General features: G+C 41.4%; 2 protein-coding genes across 8 annotated transcripts in view; both read right to left on the bottom strand.

Moving 5' to 3' along the window:
* The window catches only part of LOC128744417 (potassium voltage-gated channel protein Shaw), a 133,594-nt gene extending 109,314 nt beyond the window's left edge, over window positions 1-24,280 (bottom strand). For 4 of the 7 annotated variants that reach the window (XM_053841419.1, XM_053841425.1, XM_053841420.1 and 1 more), the window contains exon 1: window positions 23,980-24,278. The gene's annotated coding sequence lies outside the window, so the exon portion shown is untranslated. Of the gene's footprint in view, window positions 1-23,979 lie in introns of all 7 variants that reach the window. The other 3 variants (XM_053841423.1, XM_053841421.1, XM_053841422.1) reach the window with 3 other exon arrangements.
* LOC128740870 (uncharacterized) lies at window positions 3,296-6,274 on the bottom strand. Its single transcript, XM_053836442.1, has 2 exons — window positions 5,852-6,274; window positions 3,296-5,773 (listed from the first exon to the last, which is right to left on the bottom strand). The coding sequence occupies exons 1-2, from the start codon at window positions 6,272-6,274 to the stop codon at window positions 3,296-3,298; spliced, it is 2,901 nt and encodes a 966-aa protein (XP_053692417.1).
* Window positions 24,281-26,446: the final 2,166 nt, after the last annotated feature.

Here is a 26,446-nt window from a genome sequence, read left to right as displayed (position 1 = left end):
AAGTAACACACTAGGGCCGCAGTCAGTTCATTCATCGAACGATAGCATTGACGGACGGTCAGCGCATTCAGCAGCAGCAACCATTTTGATTTCCTCGCCTGTTAACACGGACAGTCACTGGTTATTTCTGTATTTAATAAATATTCCCGAATAGTCGCTAGACTTGTAAGCGGTGGTGCCTTACGCACATGTAGGTATGAATTAGGCCATACAGTGGTTCACAACCACTTATTCAGCAACTCCTATTCCTACCTTCGCATGGTTCCAGCCGGGATATGGGAAACCTGGGTGGATATCGGGTAACTAACAACGGTGGAAGCCAAGGTCGTATGCTGACAGGGAAGGAGGGCTCTTTCGAACTTCGTTGGTCCTCCGGCGAGACAGCAAGCAGGTGGGTGCCGCAGGCCTTGCAATCTGTCACCACGAAAAGCTATTAAGTCAATTAACGAGGAACAAAGAAATTCGGACCACAACAATCGGAATAGACCTATGCGACGAAAAAGCACTATGGATTGGAAACTCCCCACTAAATAATTTGGTTTGTATATTTTAGTTGCAAGTGAGAGATACGAAATCATATCCGGACGAAAAAGTTATATTTCACACCACATAAGAACATGTAAGTACCAAAGTGGAGGCAATATACGTGCATAAATGTTGATAATTCTATCTTGCATTCTATACAACAATTTTGGAAACAAGCAACTTAACACTCCTTAATATAACTAAATGTTACAATCATCTATACTGCTTTATAATTCACAGCCATAAGTTGTATATGACGACACGCACGACTGCAAAACAACTTATGGTACCCTTCGCTTTAACATACTCTAATCATTATGCAACCCAATGTAAAATTGACATGCATACGACTTAATGTGAACTTTCTATCACGATATTCTGTTATCTGCGTCGGGACCAAGTACTCCAAATCTCTCAACTTCCAAGGGAGTACTCAAGCGCTTGAAGAGCCGGAAGTCCGACGTCATAGCGCTGCAAAAGGTATGCTGGAAGAGCTCAACGGTACCATCTACCAGAGCTGTGGCAACACTCACGAGCTGGGTACAGTTTTTATAGTGATGGGCGAAATGCGGAAATCGGGTATTTGGTGGTGGCCAATCAATCCTCGAATGTGCAGGTTGAGAATCAAGAGCCGGTTCTTCAATATCAGCATCATCAACGTAAACAGCCCTCTTCTCAGAAGTACCGATGACGATATGCAGGAATTCTCACGCAGTTGAATCGTGCACACGACCGCTTTCCAAAACATGATATCCAGATCATCATCGGGGATTTATATCCTCAGTAGGAACACAAATTGGTGATTGGAGGGTTCAGCGCACACCCGCTGTCCAGCGCAAAGGGCCTAAGACTTATCGATTTTGCAGACTCCAAGAACATGACCATGCTCAGTACCTTCTACCAGCAGTAACTCCTATACAAGTACACCTGGAGGTCACCAAATCAGACAGAATCACAGACTTTATCGACGTCTGTTGGAACACCATCAAAGCAGACATCAGCAGTGAAGCGGAGAGCTCCATCGGGCATTCGGCACGGAATCAATGGAGCGATTGGTTTGACCACGACTCAAATATTTATTTTTAGTCGTGGGTTTGATGATGAATTATAGGAGAGTGATGGATGAAGAGAAAGCTGCGTGAGCGGAACGTGGAAAAACACAAACAGAAGAAGATGCTGCGAAACCAATTCTTCCGGGAGAAGGAGCGCTGCCTGGAAGAGCAGGAGTATGTAGAATTGGAGCGGCTGCATTGTTCTCAAGGAAATGCGAAAGTTCTGCTAGAAATTGAACAGATCTCGCAAAGGGTTTGTGCCGCGAGCCGAAATGGGTCGGGATAAGAATGGCAGTATTCTGACGGATGGTCGTGAGGTGACCAAAAGGTAGAAGCAGCACTTCGTTGAACACCTGAATGACGCGCAGGCGGAGAACTATGGCGACGGGGAAAGCAATTTCGATGGTACGACAAATGGAACCAGCCCCAATGTTAGGAGAAGTTAAGGAGGCCTTCATGCAGCTAAAGAATAATAAATTAACAATAAAGACACATGGGGTTATCTACCAAATCTACAAAAAGAGCAACAAGTTGGACTGTGAAAATTGTCGAGCGATCACCGTTCTCAATGCTGCCAGCAAAGTGTTGTCCCAAATTGCGAACAGATTTGTGGAAATTTATTAAGGAATTGATTGTAGGACGGTCAACAACAAAAGGGCTGTGAACATAGAGTTTCCACGCAACCTTCGTTCGTTGACTTCAAAGTCGCATATGGTACTGTTCGAGTGACCAAGTCTTTATAGCAGAAAATATTTATTTACGCTTTAAGCTGCAAATTATACAACTATTAATCAACTATTCATAGAAAAAAACACGTTTTATATGACTTACAATCTTGGTGTTCGATGCTAATTGTAAGGTTAGGAATCAATCTCGATACAGCCCAGCCGTACTATTTTAAACTATATTTTATAAGAAATTTTAGCATAAGTATCTTCATTTACGCTTTTAGTAAGATTTTAGATTTTAACTTACATCGTTTTCTGTTAAGGTATTGTTAAACGGATTACTTTAACAGGCCTCTTTATGCACGTGTCTCGGCCGCTTTTAATACAAACTGTTAATATAACTAAATACAATCATTATCATAGTTTTATGCAAATATCAGCTAGGATATCAAAATTACCTAAATTTAACAACTTGTCTACCACCAATTTAAGAAATTTAATCAAAGGTAATGAAATTATAAATGTAAAAAAATGCGGTCTCTTTGTATATCGAAGATTTAGCTACACACAACTATCCCTTTTGCCGATCTGATAAAGAATAGGCCGATATCACTACTCGACAGCACACGGGATCGCCGCGTCGCTTACGTTACGGTTACGGTCAACTGATGTAGTAACGATTGGGTAGGGATGCTGCGATTGCTCGTCGTAACAATCCCCCACCCGTGAAGACCGTTGATGGTCCGCAGCTCCTAAAGATTCCTCAATGGCTTCACCATCAGATCCAACGTCGAGCAATGCCAGTTTCACTACTGGCCTTTTATACACACCCGATGCCGTGCGTACTAGCGCCTGACGGACACGTCCATCGTTTCCCATGAAAACCTTCTCGACTCTTGCTCTTACATACTGGTTTCGCACCGCGCCATCCACCATTATCACCAAGTCGCCTTCGCGGAGTTCCCGAACTTCATCTAACCATTTTCCTCGTCTTCTGATGACCGGCAAATATTCTTTTATCCACCTTTTCCAAATCGTGTCTGTAATGTGCTACGCAAGATTCCAACTGCTACGGAGGACGGCTCGATGGTCTACCGGGGCCGCTGGCGGCTGTTTTACACCTGACGAGCTCCCGAGTAAGAAATGGTTCGGGGTCAACGATTCCTTATCAGCTGTTTCAAGTGGCACGTAAGTTAGGGGTCTAGAGTTGATCATCGACTCTGTATCCGATAGTACTGTCGCCAATGTTTCGTCGTTGGGTTTGCGGGGTGAGTCGATTATTGTCCCAATGGCTTGCTTAACCGACCGCACCAGGCGCTCCCAGACACCCCCCATGTGAGGGGCACCCGGTGGATTGAAATTCCAACGTGTGTTTGCGTTAGTAAACGTGGTCGCCAATGCATCGCTTCTAGATTGTATCTCGTTCTGCAACTGTTTATTTGCCCCCCCAAAACAAGTGCCGTTATCGCTGAAGAATTCAGCCGGAGCGCCCCGGCGAGCGATGAATCGTCTAACTGCCATCACAAAAGATTCGGTGGACAAATTGTGCACCACTTCTAGGTGTATTGCCCTCACGGTCATACACGTGAAGAGAGCAACCCAGCGTTTGACTACCTGGCGGCCTACTTTCACGAACAGAGGCCCAAAGTAATCGACCCCGACGTATGTAAACGGTCTGACATACGGTGTGAGCCGTTGTTTCGGCAACGGCGCCATCGGCGGCGGACGAGGATTTGCTTTCGCTAGTCGACAGGTTAAGCAATGTTTGGCGACTTTTTTGACTAGCACTCTAAGTTTTGGAATCTCAAACTGCTGCCTCATTTCGTTGACGATGGTTTCATGATAGGCATGGCGATAGCGGCGGTGGAACCAGTCTGTAAGCAAGTAAGATATTAAGTGAGTATCTGGCAGTATCACTGGATACTTAGCTTCGTATGGTGCATACCACGCAGCTCCAATCCTTCCTCGCATTCTGAGCAATCCATCCTCATCCAAGTACGGCCACAACTTATGAATTGGACTTGATTTCAGCACGAGATTATGGCGAGCGTTCGGCCCTCCTTGTGTTTCTAATAATGTTCTTCTTTCCACCTCGAAAACCTCAGTTTGAGCCTGTTTCCATAACAGCTTTTCGGCACGTTGCAGTTCTTCTTGCGTTAGAATTCCGCTGTAGACACTTTTCCCGCTTTTCAAACGTTTCAGATTTTCTATAAACCGTATCACGTAGGCTTGTGACCGTAGAAGCCTCTCCCACTTGCTAAAGCGAGACACATCAATGAGCGGTGGCGGTGCCCGCCAGTGCGAATGTTGGGCGCTGGTTAGTTCAGTGGCAGTGGTGAAAGAACGATTCTCCGGCCATGTTTCTTCGGGATCGTACAAAAATGTGGGACCACGAAACCACAGACTTCCTAGGTCGAAATTTGGTCCGGCGCCCCATTTCGTAGCTGGATCAGCAGGGTTCTGTCCAGAGCGAACGTACCTCCATTCGTTCATTCGGGTCGACGTAAGTATTTCCCCGATTCGAACACCAACAAACTGGTGATATTTTCGATGATCCGAATTAATGCAGGCGAGTACAGTTTTTGAGTCTGACCAAAAATATTTTCGATCAAATCGAAACGAATGAGAAGATTCTACTGAACTCGCGAGACGAGTTCCCAGGACAGCGGCTTTAAGTTCTAATCGCGGCACGGACAGTACTTTGATTGGCGCTACTTTACTTTTCGCGGCAACCATAGCAACTTCAATGCCATTTGGCCCCATTGCTCTGATATATGCAACGCAGGCATATGCTTCTTTACTAGCGTCTACAAACACGTGAAGTTGTTTCGGCTCATCCACTTTGTGCGTAAAGTAACTTCGGGGTATCCGAAGGGTATTAAGTGCCGAGAATTTATTCAGCCAGAGGGTCCATTTGCCAAGCAATCGTTCGTTAACTGGGGTGTCCCAGCCGAGACCCGCAGCCCACGCGTCTTGAATCAAGATCCGCCCGTGAATGAGGAAGAAAGTTATGAATCCTAACGGATCAAATAAGCTCATTACGAGCTTGAGCATTTCACGTTTGGTCGGGATGTGAGTAGGGTCCATTATTGCCATAATTTCTTCTTTCGGTGAAAACGCATACGAAAAAACGTCATCGTATGGATTCCATCTCATACCCAGCACAGATTTGGTTTTCTCTGCTCTTACTATACTGAGTTCCTTCGATTCGTTCGGCGATGCATCTTTAATCGCCGACAGTACTTGTTCCGAATTCGATAGGAAATTCCGGATCTCGAATCCGCCCCGAGCATGTATATGCTTTACCTGCTTCACAACCTCGATAGCCTCCTCCACTGTCGCAAAGCTGTCAAGGTAGGCATCCACGTAGTGGTATTTGATAATCGCTGTCGCCGCCCGGGGAAATTCCTCCATATGTTCTTTCGCGTTCAAATTTTTGACGAATTGTGCCGAACTCGGCGAACACGTCGAACCGAAAGTGGCCACATCGATGACATAAATCTGAGGGGTTTCGCCGGAGTTTTTTCGCTACAAAAATCGTTGTGACTGTCGGTCTTTGGAGCATATTAATAAACGGAGAAACATCTCCTTGATGTCTCCACAAACAGCAATTTCATGTTCGCGGAAATGACTTAAGACGGCAACAAGTGGTGTGAGCAAATCAGGTCCCTTTAGTAAAACCGAGTTAAACGAAACTCCGTTGACTTGTGCAGCGGCGTCCCACACCAGTCTCACCTTAGCAGGTTTTCTTGGGTTGACGACTATACCCAAAGGCAGGTACCAGACCCGTTTAATATCTGTAGCGGCTAATTCACTTGGCGTGGCACGATGACAGTATCCTTTCGCCACATATTCGTCTAATTGCTCATGCACGCGTGCTCTTAAAGCAGGATCTTTAGCCAGCTTACGCTCTAATGCTTCAAGCCTCCGAACAGCCATAGGGTAACTGTTCGGAAACTCAATGTTGTCCGACTTCCATATTAAACCGGTTTCAAACCTGTTGCACACCCGGCGAGTCGTTTCCTCCATCAGTTGTCACGCTCTTTGGTCCGTTTTCGATTCCGGTGCGTCAAATGACATTTTTGCCCCAGTTTGCTCCAGCGTAAAGTAATCTGCCAACTGCTGGTTTAACTCTCGATCGGGATCTGCTAAAGCTGGAACATGAAAATTTATCGATGCTGCCGGTAACGTATGTCCTGTGCTACTGCCATATATCGTCCACCCAAGCCTGCATTTTGCTGCGATAGGTTCGTTTCGTCCCCCTTCTCTAATTTTCAGTGGTATTCCGAGTCGTAAGTTATCCAACCCAATGAGCAGTTTCGGTTCTACCTTCTGATAGTCGTCAATGGGTAACCCACGAAGATGTGGATACTTTTCACTTAATTCACGATACGATAGAGACTGTTTTGGTAACAGAAGATAATCAACAGTGCGCGCAGCAGCGATTTGGTGTTTACGCGACTTGTCCTTTCCCGAAATCAACAATTGAACACGTTTAGAGCCGTGCTCTTCGCGTCGGACATTCCCAGTCCACTGCAATGTCAATGGCTCAACTGGGCCGTCGACTTTTAGATAATCTGCAACAGAGCGATCCAATAGTGTGGATGATGACCCTTCGTCAATAAACGCGAATATGAGCTGTTTCATACTACCATTGTGTAAAACTACCGGTAGTATACGGAAATAGGGATGGTTCTGATTGTCGATGTTTACCGAGGAATGACTACTTGAGATGCACTGGGCCGCGAGAAACTGGTGCATGTAAAAGAAAATGATGCTTTTCCCGGCACCCTTCTATATTACAACCCTGCCAGGTTTTACAAGGCCATTTTCCGTGGAAATTTAGGCACATCCGGCATAGATTGTTTCGCCGCACAAACTTCGAACGGTCTACCACATTTATTTTCTGAAATTCGTCACATGCTGGAACACGATGCGACGGTTGCTTACAAAACAGGCAAAGCCTAATGGGCCGTTTTTGCTCATTGCTGCCAGAGTCCAACAAAGAGTGCCGGTTCGATTGCTTCTCATGGGAGTAAGAGTGAGCCACGTATTTTTCTTTATTCCTTGACCGTTCAGTTTTCACGTCCTGATTGAGTGGAATGTCGAAACAAACCTCGCTAGCCGCTTGAATTAACTGTTCCATGAATGTTCCGAAAGTACCAAGAGTGTTCGACGAGTTGAGCAATTTATATTTAGCCCAATCCAATTTTAGTTGCACTGGTAGTTTTGCTACGAGTTCCTGCAGCAAAGTCGGGTTATTAAGATGGTTATCCTGTTTGGCCGCTTCCATATGAACGACCAAGTTCTGGACTGCTAGGCCAAAATCAATTAAGGTGTCCAATCGTTCCGGTTTGGGGGAGGGTAGACGATGAATACGGTCCAGCATCGAGCGAATAATTAATTCCGGTCGGCCAAAACGCATTTCCAGGGTTTTCATAACGTGTGGTACTCCTTCCGGCATAAGAAGTCGACTACGAACTGTTTCTAAGGCACTACCTCGTAAGCACTTTTGAAGTCGGACTTGGTTCTCCACATTGGAAAATCCACACGCAGCTGTCGTCTCCTCAAAAATCCGAATGAACATCGGCCAGTCTTCCGGGTTTCCATTAAAAATCGGAAGATCCTTGCCCGTAACCTGACGGGCTGCAATTTGTAGATAAGCAGGATTTACTGGAGGTTGATAGTTTCCTTCATTTAACGAAATGCCTTGAAGCCGACTCGTACATTGATTGAACTGATCAGCCGCGGCGGTGGCAACTAAGACTGGTGGCTGGGACGGTAAAGGCACTTGCGGTGGATTTTGACGACTGACTGAAGCGGTGGGTAACGGTAACGGTTGTGGCAATTGTAGGTTAGTCCCTTTTTCTGCGGGATCATTTTTCTCGCCATCCTTTGGTTTGTGATTATTTCTCAACCAATTTTGCACCTTACTTTGGTCGAATGATTGCGACATTTCCATAGCCGAGGTCATTGAACCCGCAGTGCTAAACTGAGCTTGCTGCCTCATCAGCTCTTGCCGCTTCTCCATTGAATCCTTTTTCAGCTTTAATCTTTCCTCCTGCAATGCTTTCTGCTTAGCTAGCTGCGCCTCGCGCAGCTTTGATTCCTCCTCCTAACGTCGTCTCTGCTCGTCGATTTGCCGTTGTTTTTCCTCGAATTCGAGACGCTCCAATTGCTCCTTTTGCTTCAGTTCTTCTTCACGGAGAAGTTCCTGCTCTTTCAACAAATCGAGTTGCTCTGCGATCAGAGCGGAATGCACACTTGACGCTGCACTTCCATGACGCGACCGTAAGGGAACATCGACGGTCTTCTTTATTCGCCTCGACGACGCCGACGTTGCACTTGCGGTTCCTTTCTTGGATCGATTTTTAGGATCCCCGACCGTCAGGGTTTGGTGGTTGCTTTTACTTTCTGTGACGTTGGGGACAGGAGGTATGCCCTTAGCTTCACATTGCTGGCAAATCCAATGGCGCTTTTCCACGCTCGAATCTACCCCAACGCATCCAAAATGGTGCCAGCGGCTGCAGGCATCACACGCCACCATCGACTCTGCCGAATCGCGTCGGTCGCACGAGCGGCAACTATAGCCGGGAGTTGCTTCTTTATCCATCCTGACGAAGTCAAGATTCTTAAAGATTTGTTCGAGTGACCAAGTCTTTATAGCAGAAAATATTTATTTACGCTTTAAACTGCAAATTATACAACTATTAATCAACTATTCATAGAAAAAAACACGTTTTATATGACTTACAATCTTGGTGTTCGATGCTAATTGTAAGGTTAGGAATCAATCTCGATACAGCCCAGCCGTACTATTTTAAACTATATTTTATAAGAAATTTTAGCATAAGTATCTTCATTTACGCTTTTAGTAAGATTTTAGATTTTAACTTACATCGTTTTCTGTTAAGGTATTGTTAAACGGATTACTTTAACAGGCCTCTTTATGCACGTGTCTCGGCCGCTTTTAATACAAACTGTTAATATAACTAAATACAATCATTATCATAGTTTTATGCAAATATCAGCTAGGATATCAAAATTACCTAAATTTAACAACTTGTCTACCACCAATTTAAGAAATTTAATCAAAGGTAATGAAATTATAAATGTAAAAAAATGCGGTCTCTTTGTATATCGAAGATTTAGCTACACACAACTATCCCTTTTGCCGGTCTGATAAAGAATAGGCCGATATCACTACTCGACAGCACACGGGATCGCCGCGTCGCTTACGTTACGGTTACGGTCAACTGATGTAGTAACGATTGGGTAGGGATGCTGCGATTGCTCGTCGTAACAGGTACCATCGACCGGAAAAAGCTGTAGAAAATCATGGACAAGAACAGCTTCCCCACGAAGCTCATCATACTAATTCAATCTACAATGGGTGATACACAGAACACAGTGCTGTGTTCGGATCTCGGGTTGATTGTCGAGTTTATTCAAATCACACAGTTTCGTCAAGGTATTTCATGCCTGCTGTCCAACATAGGGCTACAAGGCGTTATGAATCGAGCGGATATCAACACACGGGGCACGATGTTCAACAAATCCAGTCAAATCGTCTGCTTTGCAGATGACGTGGATATTATCGGCAGAACATCTATGGCGGTGGCTGAACAGTACATCAGACTAAAGATGCTTTCATTACTACTACAAGAGAAAGTGGCTTAGAGCGACTCACGATCGTAAATTATCCTTAACAAATCCGGAATCGTAACTGATCGTTGATTTTCAATCGTACATAACCCAGCTAGCACCAACTCGGATATCAATGTACGAAAATTATCGTAAATATCTCCTAACAAACTCGAAATCGTAACTAAAGCTGGATAAAGTGGGATCAAGTTGATTTTATGTCGTATATAATGATACACGCTATGTCCGAAGGCAAATATTATTTAACTTTGATGCACCTCAGATTTTTCTTCACAGGCTGTTAGTATTGATCAAAACAATGAATTTAAAAAAGGTCCTAAAATATTCTATCTTGGGTTTTTCGAAAAATTCAATTTTTAAGTTTATGTAGGGGTCATTTCCTCTCAAGTGATATTAACCGTTATAATCGACCACCTCCGATTTCAACCAAATTTGGCATAATTGCTCATTCCAACCTCACATTCAATTTTCCAAAGTTTTGTACGGATTGATCAATCCCCCTTGCAGTGCCGCTTCTCTATTTTTCTGAGATTTTCGAAAAAACTCATTTTTCACTACATGTCACTGCAAGGGGGATTGATCAATCCGTACAAAACTTTGGGAAATTGAATGTGAGGTTGGAATAAGCAATTATGCCAAATTTGGTATAAATCGGAGGTGGTCGATTACAACGGGTAATATCACTTGAGAGGAAATGACCCCTATATAAACTTAAAAATTGAATTTTTCAAAAAACCCAAGATAGAATATTTTAAGACCTTTTTTAAATTCATTGTTTTGATCAATACTAACAGCCTGTGAAGAAAAATATGAGGTGCATCAAAGTTAAATAATATGTGCCTTCGGACATAGCGTGTGATAATGACTGACATACATACGATTTTCAGCACAAAATCGTAGAGTAGTACGGAGCGCTTAATCGGATATTATCGTATATAAATACTTATATAGTCGTAACGCTCAAAATTATTTGTAATCACGTATATCGCCTCCAAAATAGTACGGATATGACTGAAGTTTTTGGAGCGTCTTAGCAGAATACGAAACCTAAAATTAAAAAAGAAGAAAACTTATCCAATTTAATTCTACTATGTATATACATAGTAGAATAAAATTGAATAAGTTTTCTTGTTTTTTAATTTTTAGTACGGATATGCCAATTTTGCGCATGAAATACGATTTATTTAGCATGTATATCTGTACGTAATGCTGATTTTTACCTTTTTTATACATATGAAAATGCTAGCTGGGAATGTTATTAACTGACACACATACGATTTTCAGCACAGAATTGTATAGTAGTACGGATCGAGTCGTGATTAATCGGATATTATCGTATATAAATACTAATATGGATGAAAAGCGTATAATTATTCATCATCACGTGTATCGCCTGTCGGCGTACAGGAGAACGGAGTATGGAGGCGCAGGATGGACCATGTACTCTCACAATTCTATGGCGAACTCAGCATTCAAAAGGTGGCTAAAACTAAACGGATACGATGGGCAGGGCATGTTGCAAGAATGCCGGACAACTAATCTGCAATGATGATATCCGCTTCAAATCCGTTAGGAGCAAGACGACCAGGGGTGCAGCGAGCAAGATTGTCAGACCATGTGGAGAGAGATCTGGCGAAGAGATCTCGACAGATCTCCAAAAAATTGGAGAGCGGTATTAATGGTGATTGATGTTTTCTGCTAATACATATCCAGAATAAGCAGAAAAGGTAAGCGTAATTTGGCAGACCCCAAAAAGAGATAGGTTTTTTGCAAAATTTAATACAATTTGTAGGATTTTAATCGGCTAGGACAGAAAGAATAATCTGAACTCCCATGTAACAATGCGAGTTTTATTGCGCTCTTATCGCGAGCTTTTTGACCGGTTTTGGTCATATAAGCCTTCATAAAATCCTAATAAAACCTAAATTGTTACTTGGGGTAGTAACATTACTTTTTCACAATACAGCATCACACTCACGGGAAAGAGTCCGCTCGGTCCCGGTAGTATCCCTCAGCGAAAATCAGCGAACATCGTATTTTTCGACATCGTCGGTTTGAATTATTATTATTTCCAGCCTATCGGAGCGCATTTTAACACCAGTAATACTAATATTTGATCAAAGGTTGCGTTTCACAAGTCGTTTAGAATCTAGTTTAGTAACAATCGATTACTCAGTTTGAGTATCTTCAACTAGAGTTGCTAAGCCAAATACGGCTAAATTTCAGTTTTCTAATTCATCATAAACCTTTCTGATTTTTATCCTTTTCTATTTCACACTCCGTGAAAAACTATGATTTTCAATTAGCGCAAAACACTATTTTAATTACTGCCGGATTTTCTGGTGTGAATAACAATCTTAAATGGCCATAAAGAACGCTTTATAGCCATGCAACGACACATAAGCTAAGCCAGAACTTCCTGAATTGATGTCTAACTTGCCAAAGTCCTCGTTGCATGTCGATTTCCAATTTGCATCGCATTCGTATTCTACTGGCGGTGGCGAGTGACCTTGCGTGTAAAAAAAACTACACCACAGAGGATCTGTGCTTCTCTGCTCGCCGCCGAACGACACTCTATGCTAATAAGGATGACGAACGGCCACTTCAGCGATACGTTATAATGGCTGTGATGACTGGGAACTTGCCAAGCTCATTTTCCATGCTTTCATAGGGAAAATTCTACCCTATCCTAATGTCCATATAATGATCACCAGTCCGAGCGCGATGTTTCGGTTGACCGTGAATTGCTTGCCAGAGTGACAAAAAGCGGTGCTAACTAAGTGTATGGTGGAGCTGGTGGCGAGTATCAAAGCTCTCGAAGCTAATGGGGGTTGTTATAAATTATTATAACTATTATGGGGGCTATCAACGTCGTCTGACCTTGATAATAGGTCAATTCTATTTTTTTCCGGATTATTCTCAGTCAGTTGTTCCAGTAAGCTGGGTAAATAGCGATGCAACAGTAACCGAAAGTTTACATCCTAATTGTCTACCAGCACTTTTAAGTTTCGTTTGGTCATGATTTGAGCAGGCACAATTATCCTAAATTGTTTTAAATTGTACAGTTCACCACTTTGCGACCTTCACAATTTTAGCGGAGCTTGTGGCAAGGTTCCATGGGAAACTTTTTCACCGAGTGAAAGCAACAACTTTTCACACGCGATGCCACGTTGTAACATGGACTTAAGCAAAAAATCGTTTACTTCCCGTCGCTCGCCAGACGAATTGCCTGCGGCGAAAGCCGGAAGCCGGTTTTCGGTGGGAAATTAAATTCTCTTTCCACGGAACGGCGTCGTCGGACGGTGGTGATCAGGCTTCCGCCGAAGTTGACACTAGTTGCGACGGCCATTGAATAGAAAGGATTCCTGTAGCAGACCAGCATGCTGGAGCCCTGCCTCTCGGACTGTCACAAACGGAACGCAGTTCAGAGCGAACCGATTAATTCAACAAACATAATTAGCATATTTTATTAATCCAAAAGTTTGAATGGCGTCTCGTCGAGAGACGATCCGTTCCATTGCGGCAGCACGTTTTCTAGGGCGGAATTACATGGCAGAAAGACAGCTTATTAGCATTCATCAGAAACTTTGTAAAGTGTGACGGAAGTGAAGGGCGGAACTGAATATTTTAGATCTATTGGGTGCCGGAACAGTCATGAAATGCGTGAGTTGCGACCAAAAACGAAGGGTGTTTATTCTAAAACCTTGGTTTCCCGAACAAATATTTATAATCTAGTTACCATTCCGTTGTTACCTTACGAATTGTCAAAATGAAAATGAGCCGCGATTTGAGTTCAAGCTTATATCTGAAATCACCGTCAAGTTCCAGGATACCGCGACCAACTTCGGCGAGGCAAACATCCGCCGCCGGTAGTGCAAGCCCGTTAAGACCGGCAAGCGGCCCGTCGAGTGCTGTGAAAGCTAAAGGCGTTCGTTTGGACCTTGCAGGACATATTATAAAGCCTTCGACAGCACCCGAGAGTGAGGACTTAACATGTGATTTAGTTTCCGAAAAAGAAGATTCTTGTTTGGTGGTGGAGAAAACTCCTTCTCAAAATGAAAAACAGGAACTGAAGAAGTAATGTTTTTGATGAAGTGTTTTGTTTGGAGTTATGTTAAAACAATTCTTTTATTACAGACAACTATTAAGGGAGTTGTTAAGTGGAGACGATGAAGTAACAATCACGTTTCCGAAGAAGAATGTTGCTGCACTTTCGGCCCCGGGGAAAGAGATTCCCAAAAGTAAAAGTATGGAAAGTTTGACCGGTCAGTCGTTGCTGATTGGAGACAGCAAGGCCAATGCGGATTTTAGTTTCGTGTCGGACGGTGGCGGCAAAGATGGGAATGGAAGGTGTGTTCGAAATTTGGTTGTAGCTCGAAGTTTTTTGAACATTTGTGAACATGTCGATCAGGCCCAGAAACCGAGCGAGCGAGGAAAAAGTTGCTGTTTCGCTGGCACCATGTTTCTCATGTTGCTGATGCTTGCCGTGACACTTGCCATAACAGTACTTGTGAATTATAGTCAATTGGTAAAATTGTACAACGGTGAAATTCAAATCGAAAGCGCTAGTTGGAGCCAGACATGGTATATTTGGATCGCTAAGTTGTTGAGTGATTTTAAGAATTTTTTGTTATCTGAAGTTTGAGTTTTTTATACTTAGTTTTGAACTGTATTTGGCTGTCAAAAATTATAATTAAATCATAAATAAAAAGTAAAGCATCGATTGTTTATTTAGGGATGTCCGAAAACCTTAAAATTAAAAAAATTCTAAAGACAACTTTATCTCACCTACCTATGTGGAAAATAGCTGCTGCCGGCAGAGAAGCGGCAATCCTTGTGGATTGTCAATCCCTTACACCTTTGATGGGTCGTTTCTGTCACCTAGAAGGCACATTAGCACATTAGCCCGTGGAAATCAGGACCGAAACGATGCATTTTACGAGCCCCGAAGGCAATTTACACACCACCGCCACAAACACCAGCTCAAAAAGCTCATCATCATTATAATCTTCATCTTGTGACTTTGCTTTCGAAGCACAAACAGCACCGTCAGCACAGAGCATTCGTCGCACACCGCAATAACCATAAATAAATTAAAAGTTAACTTTTCGTTAACGTCGCAAGGGCCCACCCCAACCCCGCCGCCATAGCTGCTAGCCGGCTGCACCGACGCACACTGATAACGCTTTATCCTGCTCACCACTGTAACAGCGTTCTACCATTATTTATAATCAACTTTTTTCGCTCCCTTATCCCCGAAAGGCCTGCAGGCAGCCCAAATCTGGCATACGGGCGGATTTTAATATTTGAACAGCACTCCAAAAACCCCTAACCATGCACAAAGATCATCGAATCGGACTTCGGTTTACTCAAGCGTCACCGCCAACACGTGCATTTCCCAACTGAAACCTTCAGGTAAAATCCCTTACTTTGCAATATTAGTAACGGTCAAAGGTGATTGTTTAACCCCCATTGGAGCATGTTTTCAAACAGAAAAGTTTCTATTTACTTCACGCTTTCAGATTAAACTAATCACTCCATTGTTGCGATTTCCCAGAATATTGAGTTCAAAACACATTGTCTATTGAATTACCGTCACACAATGTACCTTCACCGCACATCACACAAAAATTCACAATCTACCATCAGTTGGCCAATCCATTTCGAACCGGAGGAGACCGAAACGTGCTCGCGCCGACAGATCCCGCAGCAGACTAACTGACCGTTGGCAAAACATTTCCTGCTGAGACACCATCACCGACCGGGCTGGGCTGGGCTGGGCTGGCTGGCTGGCTGTCTGCGCCGCCGGAGGGAATCCTACGGTGCAAGTGCAAGCGATAGACCGCCAAACGATATTTTCTGACTGACGACGACCGACGGTCGGGGAGAGAAGAGAAAAACGGCGACCGGAGCGAGAATCCAACTCTGGCATTAGATTGTAAACAGAGCAACAAAGCACCGTGGTGCGGTAAACGTTTTGGGTGGAAAATTGCGCGCCACCCGCCCGCCCGGTGGTGGAGCAACGTGACGTGACGGGAAAACGAGAAAAACGTTCACTTCCTGCGGAGAACTGACGGTGTTTTCGCCGAAACATTTCGGTTCGGGCGCAGTGATGCCAGCTGGAAGGCGTCGTGAGTACAGCGTGTAACTACTGACAATTTAAATTTTATGTTGTACTGGTGTACCTAGACTAAGGCACACCGGAGCACGTGCCTCACCTTCTCTGTATAATTCACTGTAAAACAAAGTAATTCAAGGAAGCCTGAAGTTCGGGCCGCTATTTTTGCGATAGATAAATAAATTACATAAAACAATTTTAGTTTCAACTCCAATTTTAAGGAAAATTTCAAGTCCAAATTAAATTCCAGTTTTAAATGCAATGACAAGTTTAGTTTCAAGCCCAATTTAAGTCCCATTAAGTTCCCAGTTGGAAGTATAAATTAAAATTTAAACATATTAAACACCAATTACATGCCCAATTTCACCTTCGATTTCAAATCCAATTTACACTAGCGTGCCCAGACATACACAAAAGATGCGGCACCCAGCTTTGAGACGAATGATTAGAAATTAAACTTGAAATAGCACATGAAATTGAAATCGAAATGAATTTGCTTGAAATTGGACTTGAGATTAGACTTGGACTTACATCTGACATGAGACTAGAAATTGGATTTGAAATCAGAATTTAAATTTGATATAAAGTTGGAATTAAACTAGACTAGCATGGAATCTAAGTTTGACTTGAAATTAGAAAAAAAAAACGAAGAACGATGAACCAGTTATTCTCTGTCAACAAACATTCGTAACAACCAGAATGTATCACGGTAAAAAATAATAGGACAAATGAATGTCCCTTCACACCAGTAAGCAGGACAACTTTCGATGAGAATATATTTTGATACACACTCGCTCTCACAAGCGCTTGTTGTTGGTGATGCAGGTAGGGTAGAGGATCTATATTTCGCCAGGAGTCATATTTCGCCAGGAGCCATATTTCGCTAGTGGTATTTTAAAATTGTAAGTAATACCTGATAATTTAGTAACAAGTCAAAGGTATTAATTAGTTTTGGTAGTACATGACCTTATTGTTACCAATTCGACAGATAATTTCTTTCAAGTCTACTAAAAATATGTAAAAAGGCTTTGGATTCATTAAACTGGCGGAATATGGATGCTCTACCCTATACAATAAAATATGTCTGTCGCCAGTCGGCTGGTTAAAGACAATAGTTTATCAGCAACTTGAACAAAAGGGACAAATAGTAAAAACCTTAAGAAAAAGATTAGCTTGCTTTGACCTAAAGTCTGGCGTACAAAAGTTACCAACGTTACCTTGGTAACTACCAAACACTGCCGCTGCCGACACAGTGTGACATGATCTTAGGATTGCTTTTGTTGCGTACAATACGAATTGCATACAGCAGTGTGTCTTTTTCGGATGCAAAAACATAATTGTCATGAAACATCTGTATCCACGATAAACAGCTACGATAACTTGTCTTCGTCCTAATTTTCATGCAATAGTGACTAACTTACATCATACATTGTCGCAACATTCTGAAGTAGGGACAATATCTTTGTCTCTTGTGCGTTCGTTATTTTTGATTCATTGTCTATAACACGTTTTACCTCTTTTTTCTGTTTCTATTCCTGCACGTTATTTCATTTTTCCGTTTTTCTTCGTTTCTTGCCTCATTTTTTTTATTGTCAGTCATGTTTCTCTGTTGTTTTTCGCTAAATTTTTTAATTTACTTTCACGTTTTCGGTCTTTTCTCTTCTTTTTTCCTTTTTTTCGTTTGCTTCTTTCGTTATTTTCTAATTCTCCTTCTTCGTGTTCGTCTGTTCCGTTTTTCCCCTTTAAATGACCCATTTTTTCTTCTTTACTGTTATGTTTATACTGTTTTCCGTTTCTGTTTTTCCCTTTGCTCTCCGGTTTTCCATTTTAATTTCCCTTTTTTCGTCTTTATCTTTCCAGTTTTACCTTTTTCTTTGATCCGTTCTTCTTTTCTCTTTATCTGTCCCATTTCCTTATCCCATTTCCGATTTATTCAATTTTTCTCCGTTTATATCTCGTTGGATTTCTTATTCCCGTTTTCCTCGTTCCCTTTTGTCCTTTTTCAGTCCTGTTTTTTGCTTTTGGTTCCGTATTTCTTCTTTCTGTACCGTTTTTTTCATTTTTTGCATTTATTTTTCTTCTTTTCATTCCGTTTTTCATCTTTTCTCTTGTTTGTCTTCTTTTCCGTTCCTTGTTTTCTGTTTCATTGTTCAGTTTCTCTTTGTTTCCTGTCCCATATATTTTTGAAACGATGGTTCTACAATTGATGAAGGGACGGTAAGGGAAAATAATGAATATATGCCTGACCGCATTTCAGGGTCATGACTAAAATCACGAGGTTTGGTCAATCTTGTCCCATGTTTTACTATTCAGTCCTGTTTTCCTCTTAGGTTTAGCTCTTTTTTCTCAAATCTTTCTTTGAAATCTTTGGCCAATACGAGTGTTAATACTGCACATGGATATTGGATACCAGAAGAAAAATTAAATTAATTAGAAGCACTTATGGAAACTAAAAGGACGCAACTCTATTCCATTCGAAGGACTGCTGGTGAGATTGTTCTATTTTTACCCATATATACCACATTTCATAAATAAACTAGAATCGGGAAGAGGGAGGGACCATCAGAGCACTTGTTTGAAGCGGTGGGCCTAGGGAGAGTGAAATAGTCAACTTTCTAGGGTTAATCTTGGCCCGATTAACAACACATCGTGGATAATGAGCGGGCTCTTCTCCCCACCTGCTGGAGTCATTCTGCATTAAGACGGTTTATTCAACGATTGACTCAGGTGACTTAGCCCTTGGAAGGAGATTCTCTAAATCCCTGGTACGCGTAAGTGATGTTGCTTATCGACCAATTCCCTTTTGGCCTTCATACAAGAGTTGGGAAGCATGACCAATCGTTGAATATGTTCAACTCTTTTTGACATGATAGGCTCATTGCTATGAACGGGTGTTCTGCTAAGGCAGGTGGTAGTACCATATATTCATTCATTTTTTCTCAACTTTCTTTGCTGTTTTTCGTCTTATCTCTTCACATTTGCCCTGTTTTCTTTTTTCCGCTTCCTGTATCCATCCTTTTCTAATTCTCCTCCTTCTCGTTTTAGGTCTTGTTCCATTTCGTTCCTTTTTTCAATACCACGTTTTTTCTTCTTTTCTGTTAAGTTTTATTGTTTTTCGTTTCCTTTTTACATTTACTCTCCTGCTTTCCTTTTTTATAGCATAGAATAGCATAGCATAGACGACCGTGGCTGATATGGTGTGCTTTCCGGTTTTCCTTTTTCATTTTCCGATTTTCTTCTTTCTCTCTCTAATTTTACCATTTTCTTTAGTCCGTTTTCCTACTTTTCGTTTCTTCCGTTTTTCTGTCTAATTTTTTATCCCATTCCCACTTCTAATTTCATTCTATCTTACTCCTTTTATATCGCGATTAATCACTTTTTTCCATTTCCCTCGTTTCCTCTATCGGTTTTTCTGTTCCGCTGTTTTTCCACCTTTTCTGACACATTGTTTTTCTTGTCCCGTCTTTTCTCTATTTATATAATTTGTTTGAAAAATCTCACATGTGCACTTAACACAATTGTAGGAAAACAACACAAACTGATTTTCTCGAAACATGACCAATACTAATCAAAAGGGGTTTGTGGAACTAACTTTGTCTGGAATTTCGAGAGAAGATGTACGAAAAGAATCATCAGGGATTGAAAACTGTCAAAAAGTCATAAAAATTGACTCATGTCAAAATTGACACATGTGTCAATGTGACTCATGGCACTTGTGAGGTTTCTCAAACTAACCATCCATTTGTCTCGTTTTTTCTTCTTTTCTCTCTCGTTTTTCTTTTTTCTGTCCGCTGATTCTTCTATCACTTCTTCTCCTGTTTCGTTTTTCGCCCTTTGCAGTAGTATACTGATATAGTTTTTCTGTAACGTGGTTCGACTTTTTTCTTCCGTTTTTCCTCTTTTCCAGTCTCGTTTTTTGTTTTCTGTTCCGCTAACTCTTTTTCTATTTTTTGTTTTTGTCTGTTACGTTCTTCCTCTTATTATATTATAGTTGTTCTCCGATTCTTTTACGTTCTGTTTTTCGTATCATCCTGTTTGTCTTCCGTTTTCTTTTTTCTCTTCAATTTTCCTCTTTTGCTGTTCTTGCTTTTTAATTGTCTTGCACCAGTATTTCGTTTTTTTTCTGATTTGTTTAATTTTTTTCTGTCTAGTTTGTCCTTATTTTTTTTCGTTTGCTTTGATTTATTTCTTGTTTTTTCTTCTTTTCGCTCATTTTTCTTCATACCTTTTCCGTTCTCCCACTTTTTTTCTTCGCTTCTTTGCTTTGCTCTGTTTTTCTCTTTTTTCCTTTTTCGTTTTTTCTATTTTTTTCTTGTTTTTCGTCCCGTTGTCCCTCCCATTGGGTCACGGTTTTTCTTTCGTATTTTTCATGTCAGTTTTTCTGTTTTTCTTTTGTGCGTTTTCCCCATTTTCTATTTCATTTGTCCAGGTTTTGTCACGTTTTCATTGCCCAAGTTCAATTGCACAAGAAGATCATCCGTTTTTTTCACCAGAAGCAGCAAGAGATGGACTTCCTCCCCGCACTTTCAACATCTCTAGTTGCAGCAACTCATTTATGACTGGAATTAGTCATATATCGGTTGTTACAGCTGTTTTCCAACAACTGGGCTAGAAGGAACTAAATCCATTGTGCTAACATGCTAAGAACATTTGCTTACATTTTCATAGGAAACTATATGTTCGCATCAGATTCGAAGGAGGAGAGGTTGAGTTCGAACTCATCATCTCTTACTTCGGATCCGGTTATAATTGGTTCCCATTATAGCTTGGTTCGATCAGCGGTTCCCTCAGCTTGAGTAATGAGGAACGGTACACATATTTAATAAATGTTTCTTCAATGACCTTCCCTTACCTAATTTTCTGCACTTTCCGGTTCACACCTTGTTCACCTTAAGTTCAATTTTAACTCTGATTTCAAGTCTAATTTAAAATTCAATTCGAATCCTAATTTCAAGTGCAAATATACGAGCATGAAACTACCGAAAATATTCTTGATTGAAAAAAAACATATAAATACATTTCAGCTCCAGTTTACCACAACGACATATCAGCAAACGAAAATAAATCGCACGAGGGATTTTAGCTGCAAGACTGGCACAGGAGAAACGATTTATTCTTGTTTTGTTCGGTTTCAGTTGCTTGTTGATTTCAAATTTTTTCAAATGCTACAAACCTATAGAGCCACCGGATGATCATCTGTTTGAATTAAAACTTCATTCTAAGATTAATTTTTGTGTCGGTAATAGGTAGAAATGTCAAGCAGTGATTGCCAAAGATCAATTGTTCCGGCCCGGAACTTCCGAGAGGACAAAACAATTCAGATATTAAAAAATGTTTTGATATTATCGTATTCAGAAGATATATTACTCGATGGTTTATTTGTTTATTTATAGCCAATCCGTTGTATCGACTGTACTAAATTGGGTCAATTATCTAATTTTACTTCATTTGTATGGAAGTATGTTCACCGTAACTCCAGAACGCCTTGTCCGTTCACCACTAAACTTGGCATACACATGGAAAATAACGGAATTAGCAGGGGTTGACAAAAGGGGTACGTCCCCGCAACGAGGAAAAGGAAGGTCTCCCTGATAAAGGGCGGGAGGGAGGTTCAAACAAGTAAAAGGCATTGCGTTTCACTTGTATTTGCATCGATTTCAGTTGCGCGAGTGGTTGGGTGACGAAGGGGGAGAGCTGTGGAAGGATATTTGGTAAAAAGGCTTTTTTGGAAAAGTGATGAAGCGTTTGGTGAGAAGAGTGGTAAGATGGATGAAACTTCGATATAAGGCCAAAAATATGTTGGGTCGTTCAATGGCAGGTGGGACTCCAACCCAAACTCTCTCGGTTGGTTCCCGAGTGTTTTTGCAATTAAACTACAGCCGCATCCTTATATTAGATAATTTTGTCCCTCCAGTCTAACCATTCCATACACCACACATACTCGAGGACGGTCGCCATACCGCTTAGTTGGCTTCGAGGTACAATCTCGAGCAGGAGCGAAGAGCAAAATAATATCAAAATGTGTTATTGGAAATCGAATAACTCATATCAAAATTTGGTCTTGTTTTGTGTTGATCTGATGAATTTTACGACGAAAATAATACATGGCATGGAAGAGAAAGCACAAGTCGACGTAATTTATACGGATTTGAAGGCGGCTTTGACAAAATTGACTACAAAGTACTGCTTCAGAAGTTCAGAAGTTCCCGTCTTGGTATCTCCGCACAACTGGCAGCCTGGTTGGAATCTTCATCTAACGGACCGTGAACTTAGAGTGAAGATTGATGGGTACAAGGCAGCAATCTCGGGCCGCTACTGTTTGTCTTATTTTTTAACGTTGTTGCTCTGGCTCTGGATGGAAGTTTCGAGTTGGTTTAGACAGATGATTTGAAGCTGTGCGTAACAGTACGCATACTGGAAGATTGTTGGCGTCTACAAAGCTCGGTAGTAACATTTGCGGAGTGGTGCCGAAGAAATAAACTGATTATCAGTGTGGAAAAATGCCAGGTGATCACGTTCCACCATATCGTTCAGCCAATTTTGTTTGATTACCACATTGATGGTGTCACGCTTACGAGAGTTACTAGAGTGACTGACTTGGGAATTCATCTTGATACAAAAATGATATTCGATTTCACTATTCAAAAATCATTTCCAAAGTAACGCGATAGTTGGGTTTTGTTGCCAAGGTAGCAAAGAATTTTTCGGATCCGTATTGTTGGAAGTCGTTATACTGTGCGCATGTTCGTCCAATTTTGGAAAATGCGTCGATTGTATGGCATTCTCATCAAGTTACGTGGTACTTTAGCATTGAACGCGTCCAGAAACGGTTTGTTCGTTTGGCGTTAAGAAGCTTGCCTTGGCGTGATCCCAACAATCTGCCACCGTATTCTGATAGATGCCAGCTATTGGGGCTGGATACTTTGGAACGAAGACGGAAAATTAAGCAAGCACTGTTTATAGCAAAGTTACAAAATGGTGAAATCGATGCCCCCGAACTACTTTCAATGTTAAATTTTCGTACCCCAGGCTCTTCGAAATACGACATTGCTGCAGCCAATATTTCAACGTACTGTGTTTGGGTGTAATGAACCGATCTCAGCGTGCATTCGCGCCTTTACGACCGTTGAAGAGTATTATGAGTTTGACGAACCTACTAAACGTTTTTTTTGTGTGTAGAATTAGGCCGTTATTATTTTAGTTAATTTTTAAATTCATTAAGACATCATTGTCAGATGGAAATACTGTTAAATAAACAAATTTCAGCTGCGAATCGAGCTTTCTACGGATTACGTAGCCAGCTGAAGTCCCGCAAACTATCACAAAACTGGTACTCTACAGAACACTAGTTATCCCGGTGGCCCTTTACAGACACGAACCGTGGACGTTAAAGGAAGCTGATCGACGAATATTACGAAAATATATTCAGCAGAGAACCAGGAACAGGCCGTATACTTCGGGGCAGACGCCGTACCCGATGGATGTGCCCTGTCTAGGATGATGCACGTTCAGCTAGTGTTCGAGGGGATTGGAGAACGGCAGTCCAGGATTGTTGTCTGCTAGTTCAACTTCTTTTTTTTTGAAGTTCACTTAAAAATCCAAACCAGCGCTGTTTCTACAAACCTTTTGATTAACTTGTGATTAAAATGTAACAATTTATTGACAACCCAGGCGCTGTTATTAGCAATGCAGCATCGATTTGATTAACCTTATGTAGATGAATTTCTACACACACGATGCTCAGTTATCAGCACGCGCATGCCGAGAACACGTGAATCCATGCTTCAGAATGGGTCACATAAATATACTCATACAAGCTGAGGTCATTAAAATTCATTAATTAGTAGCCAAATAATTTTTTTCTGTCGATTTCGTCATAACCGAATAACAAAATTTTTTCAATTCTCTCAACTACGCAATAAACAGCAAACAAGAATAAATTGTTACTTACTTTTATGTAATTTTGAGTCGTGTCGATTCCGCATTGGGCAGGTTTGGTAGCAGAAGTGAAGAAGCAGAAGCAGATTTTACCTAAATTTACCTTTCACCTAACAAAACAAAACTCGAAACACTTTGTTTATTTTTTGGTCCGGCTGCTTTTTCAATGCAAAAGTTAGATTTACTAACTGATAACACAACTATTGCACGGATTTGCGACGGATTTTGGTGGCAATCGCTTGATTACGATTAGTACTCACTGCACTGTTGTTCAGCGTCATGCGCAATTCGCAAAGCACACGTCCATTTGGTTTAAATAGTCCGAACTTATTGAGAGGCTTCCTTGAGTCGAACAGCTGTACTAAGTTTGTCTATCACTCATACACAAACCCAAACAAAACTCACGACGTCTGTTTGCAGCACGATCCATGCGAATGAGATTAGCTAAAGTTTAATTCAATCAATTGAGAGAGTGGCTGTGATGAGCACGAACAGGATCACTTAAACTTACTAAGGAAGGTAGCAAAAAATTGTTGTAAAAACGCTACGTTGCGTGCGTATATGTGATTGTTGTTTGCAATAAAATGAATGACAGTTATCAAAATTTGGCATCACCGAACGAGTCTGTAACTTGGGGATTCACACAGCTGCCTAATGTAATGCTGCAGGCAGGAAAATCTTCAGTCACCAGTGACATATGCAAAGCAAAGCCTTGAGCTTAAACGTCTTTCTAAGACTTGACCCTTCTTCATCGACAAACTTCGCAGCCGGTTGTTAGAGCACAGGAAAGTTACGTTACGACGCTAGTGCAACAATCCTACTGACTCTATCTATCAGCGACCTTTGGTAAATTTTAAATCTTAGGTATATTATAAGTTTAGGTAGACTGGCCGTAGTTGCACTCCGTGATTGGCCGAACCAGTAAGATTGCACAAAGAACCAATTGAATGGTGTTCATTGTGCAGTCAGGTAAATCTTAGTATAAATAGTTAAGAAAACAAGGTAGGTACGAGGATTAGCAAGATACATTAACAAGGGTTAGAAACTATGTATGAGAGTTCAAATTGTATGATCAATTCGAATTATAAATTGAGCTTAGGGTGTCTGAATGGACTGCTGACAGCTCCGTAGAAAACGTTAAAAGATAAAGCGGCTGCATCAATTCATAGTATAAAATCTCGCATGGTTATCTTTTATGTGTAATCTCATATTACCATAACTAGTCTTGAAGAATAAATTGGCTATTTGTGGCATGGCAAAGGTATAATGGCAAAGAGTGACCAATTACTTAACATTGTTATGTACGTGACTATGTTCACAACGGCTGAGGGCTGAAGCTATTTTATCTCACAACGAAATGAAATTTACAAAGAAAAAACTTGGCTACAAAATACCAGGATAACTTTCTCAACGCATAAATTCAAGAATTATTCGAACTGTTGGCATACCATATATTTTATAAACGAACCATCGTAAAGGAAATACATCGTTCGTTTCCTGCATCTGCAGTGCAGTGCAGAGCAGAAAAATATCAACAATAAACTAGCTCTCGAGGCAGAAAAATCAATACCATTGAAAGCTGATATTTACCACAGCAGAGAATTTATTATTACCAATAGTTATCATTGGTATTGCACAATTTTATCTTGTATTAATAAATTCACAACGACGCTTCGATTGTACATTGTACACGTACGTAGTATCCTGTGTCCTAGGAATGCCAGCTTCAATTGCAATCACAATTTCGGGGTTGCACGTATCGTAATTATTTTCCAATTAAGTGTTTCACCACAATGCTGTTGCTGGTTTCGTCCTGTGTCTGTGTGCGTGTGTGTGTGAAATTCCTGAGGTCATGTAGTTTCGTTTGTTCTGGTGGGTTCCGGTGGGACTGGTGCAATGCCGGATGGTAGTACATTTAGCTCGTGGCATAAGCAAACCGGGAGTGATTAGTTTCTCGTTTCCGCCGAGGACAGGACAGTATGCATTTCAGCGTGTGTAAATCCAATTTCGTTGCAACAACAAGCAGCACCGCGCGCGCGGGTGATGAAATCAACTTCGACCGGAACGCGGTGCGGTCGGGCGGTGGTGCCTGGTTAGTTTTTTTTTATCCTCGGTTGCATTTCATGGACATAGTGTTATTGGAATGGTTGACGACAGGCGGGTTGATTTGATAGTTCGCACTGCTAGCGATAGTCCTAGAGAGGTAATTATTAATTGTGTTGATCTCTGTAAAAAAAGCAATCTGTTGAAGTGTATTTGCTGAAGGATTTGATTGCGTTTGCAAATGTACACATTCTTCACATGATTGGTATTGCAATTGAAAGGGGATGAAGGCAATATAATGCGTTAAATCGATTTTTTTGTCGAAACAGGAACTGGTTTGAATTTATCTTTAGCTTTTTACAATTGTATAATTTCCCATAATGGATGTATAATAATATTAACAGAATATCATTATGAACAAATAATGAAATGTGTCA

This window comes from Sabethes cyaneus, chromosome 3 (genome assembly GCF_943734655.1).
Source record: "Sabethes cyaneus chromosome 3, idSabCyanKW18_F2, whole genome shotgun sequence".
NCBI lineage: Eukaryota > Metazoa > Arthropoda > Insecta > Diptera > Culicidae > Sabethes > Sabethes cyaneus.
This window is presented reverse-complemented; position numbering and strand designations above follow the sequence as displayed.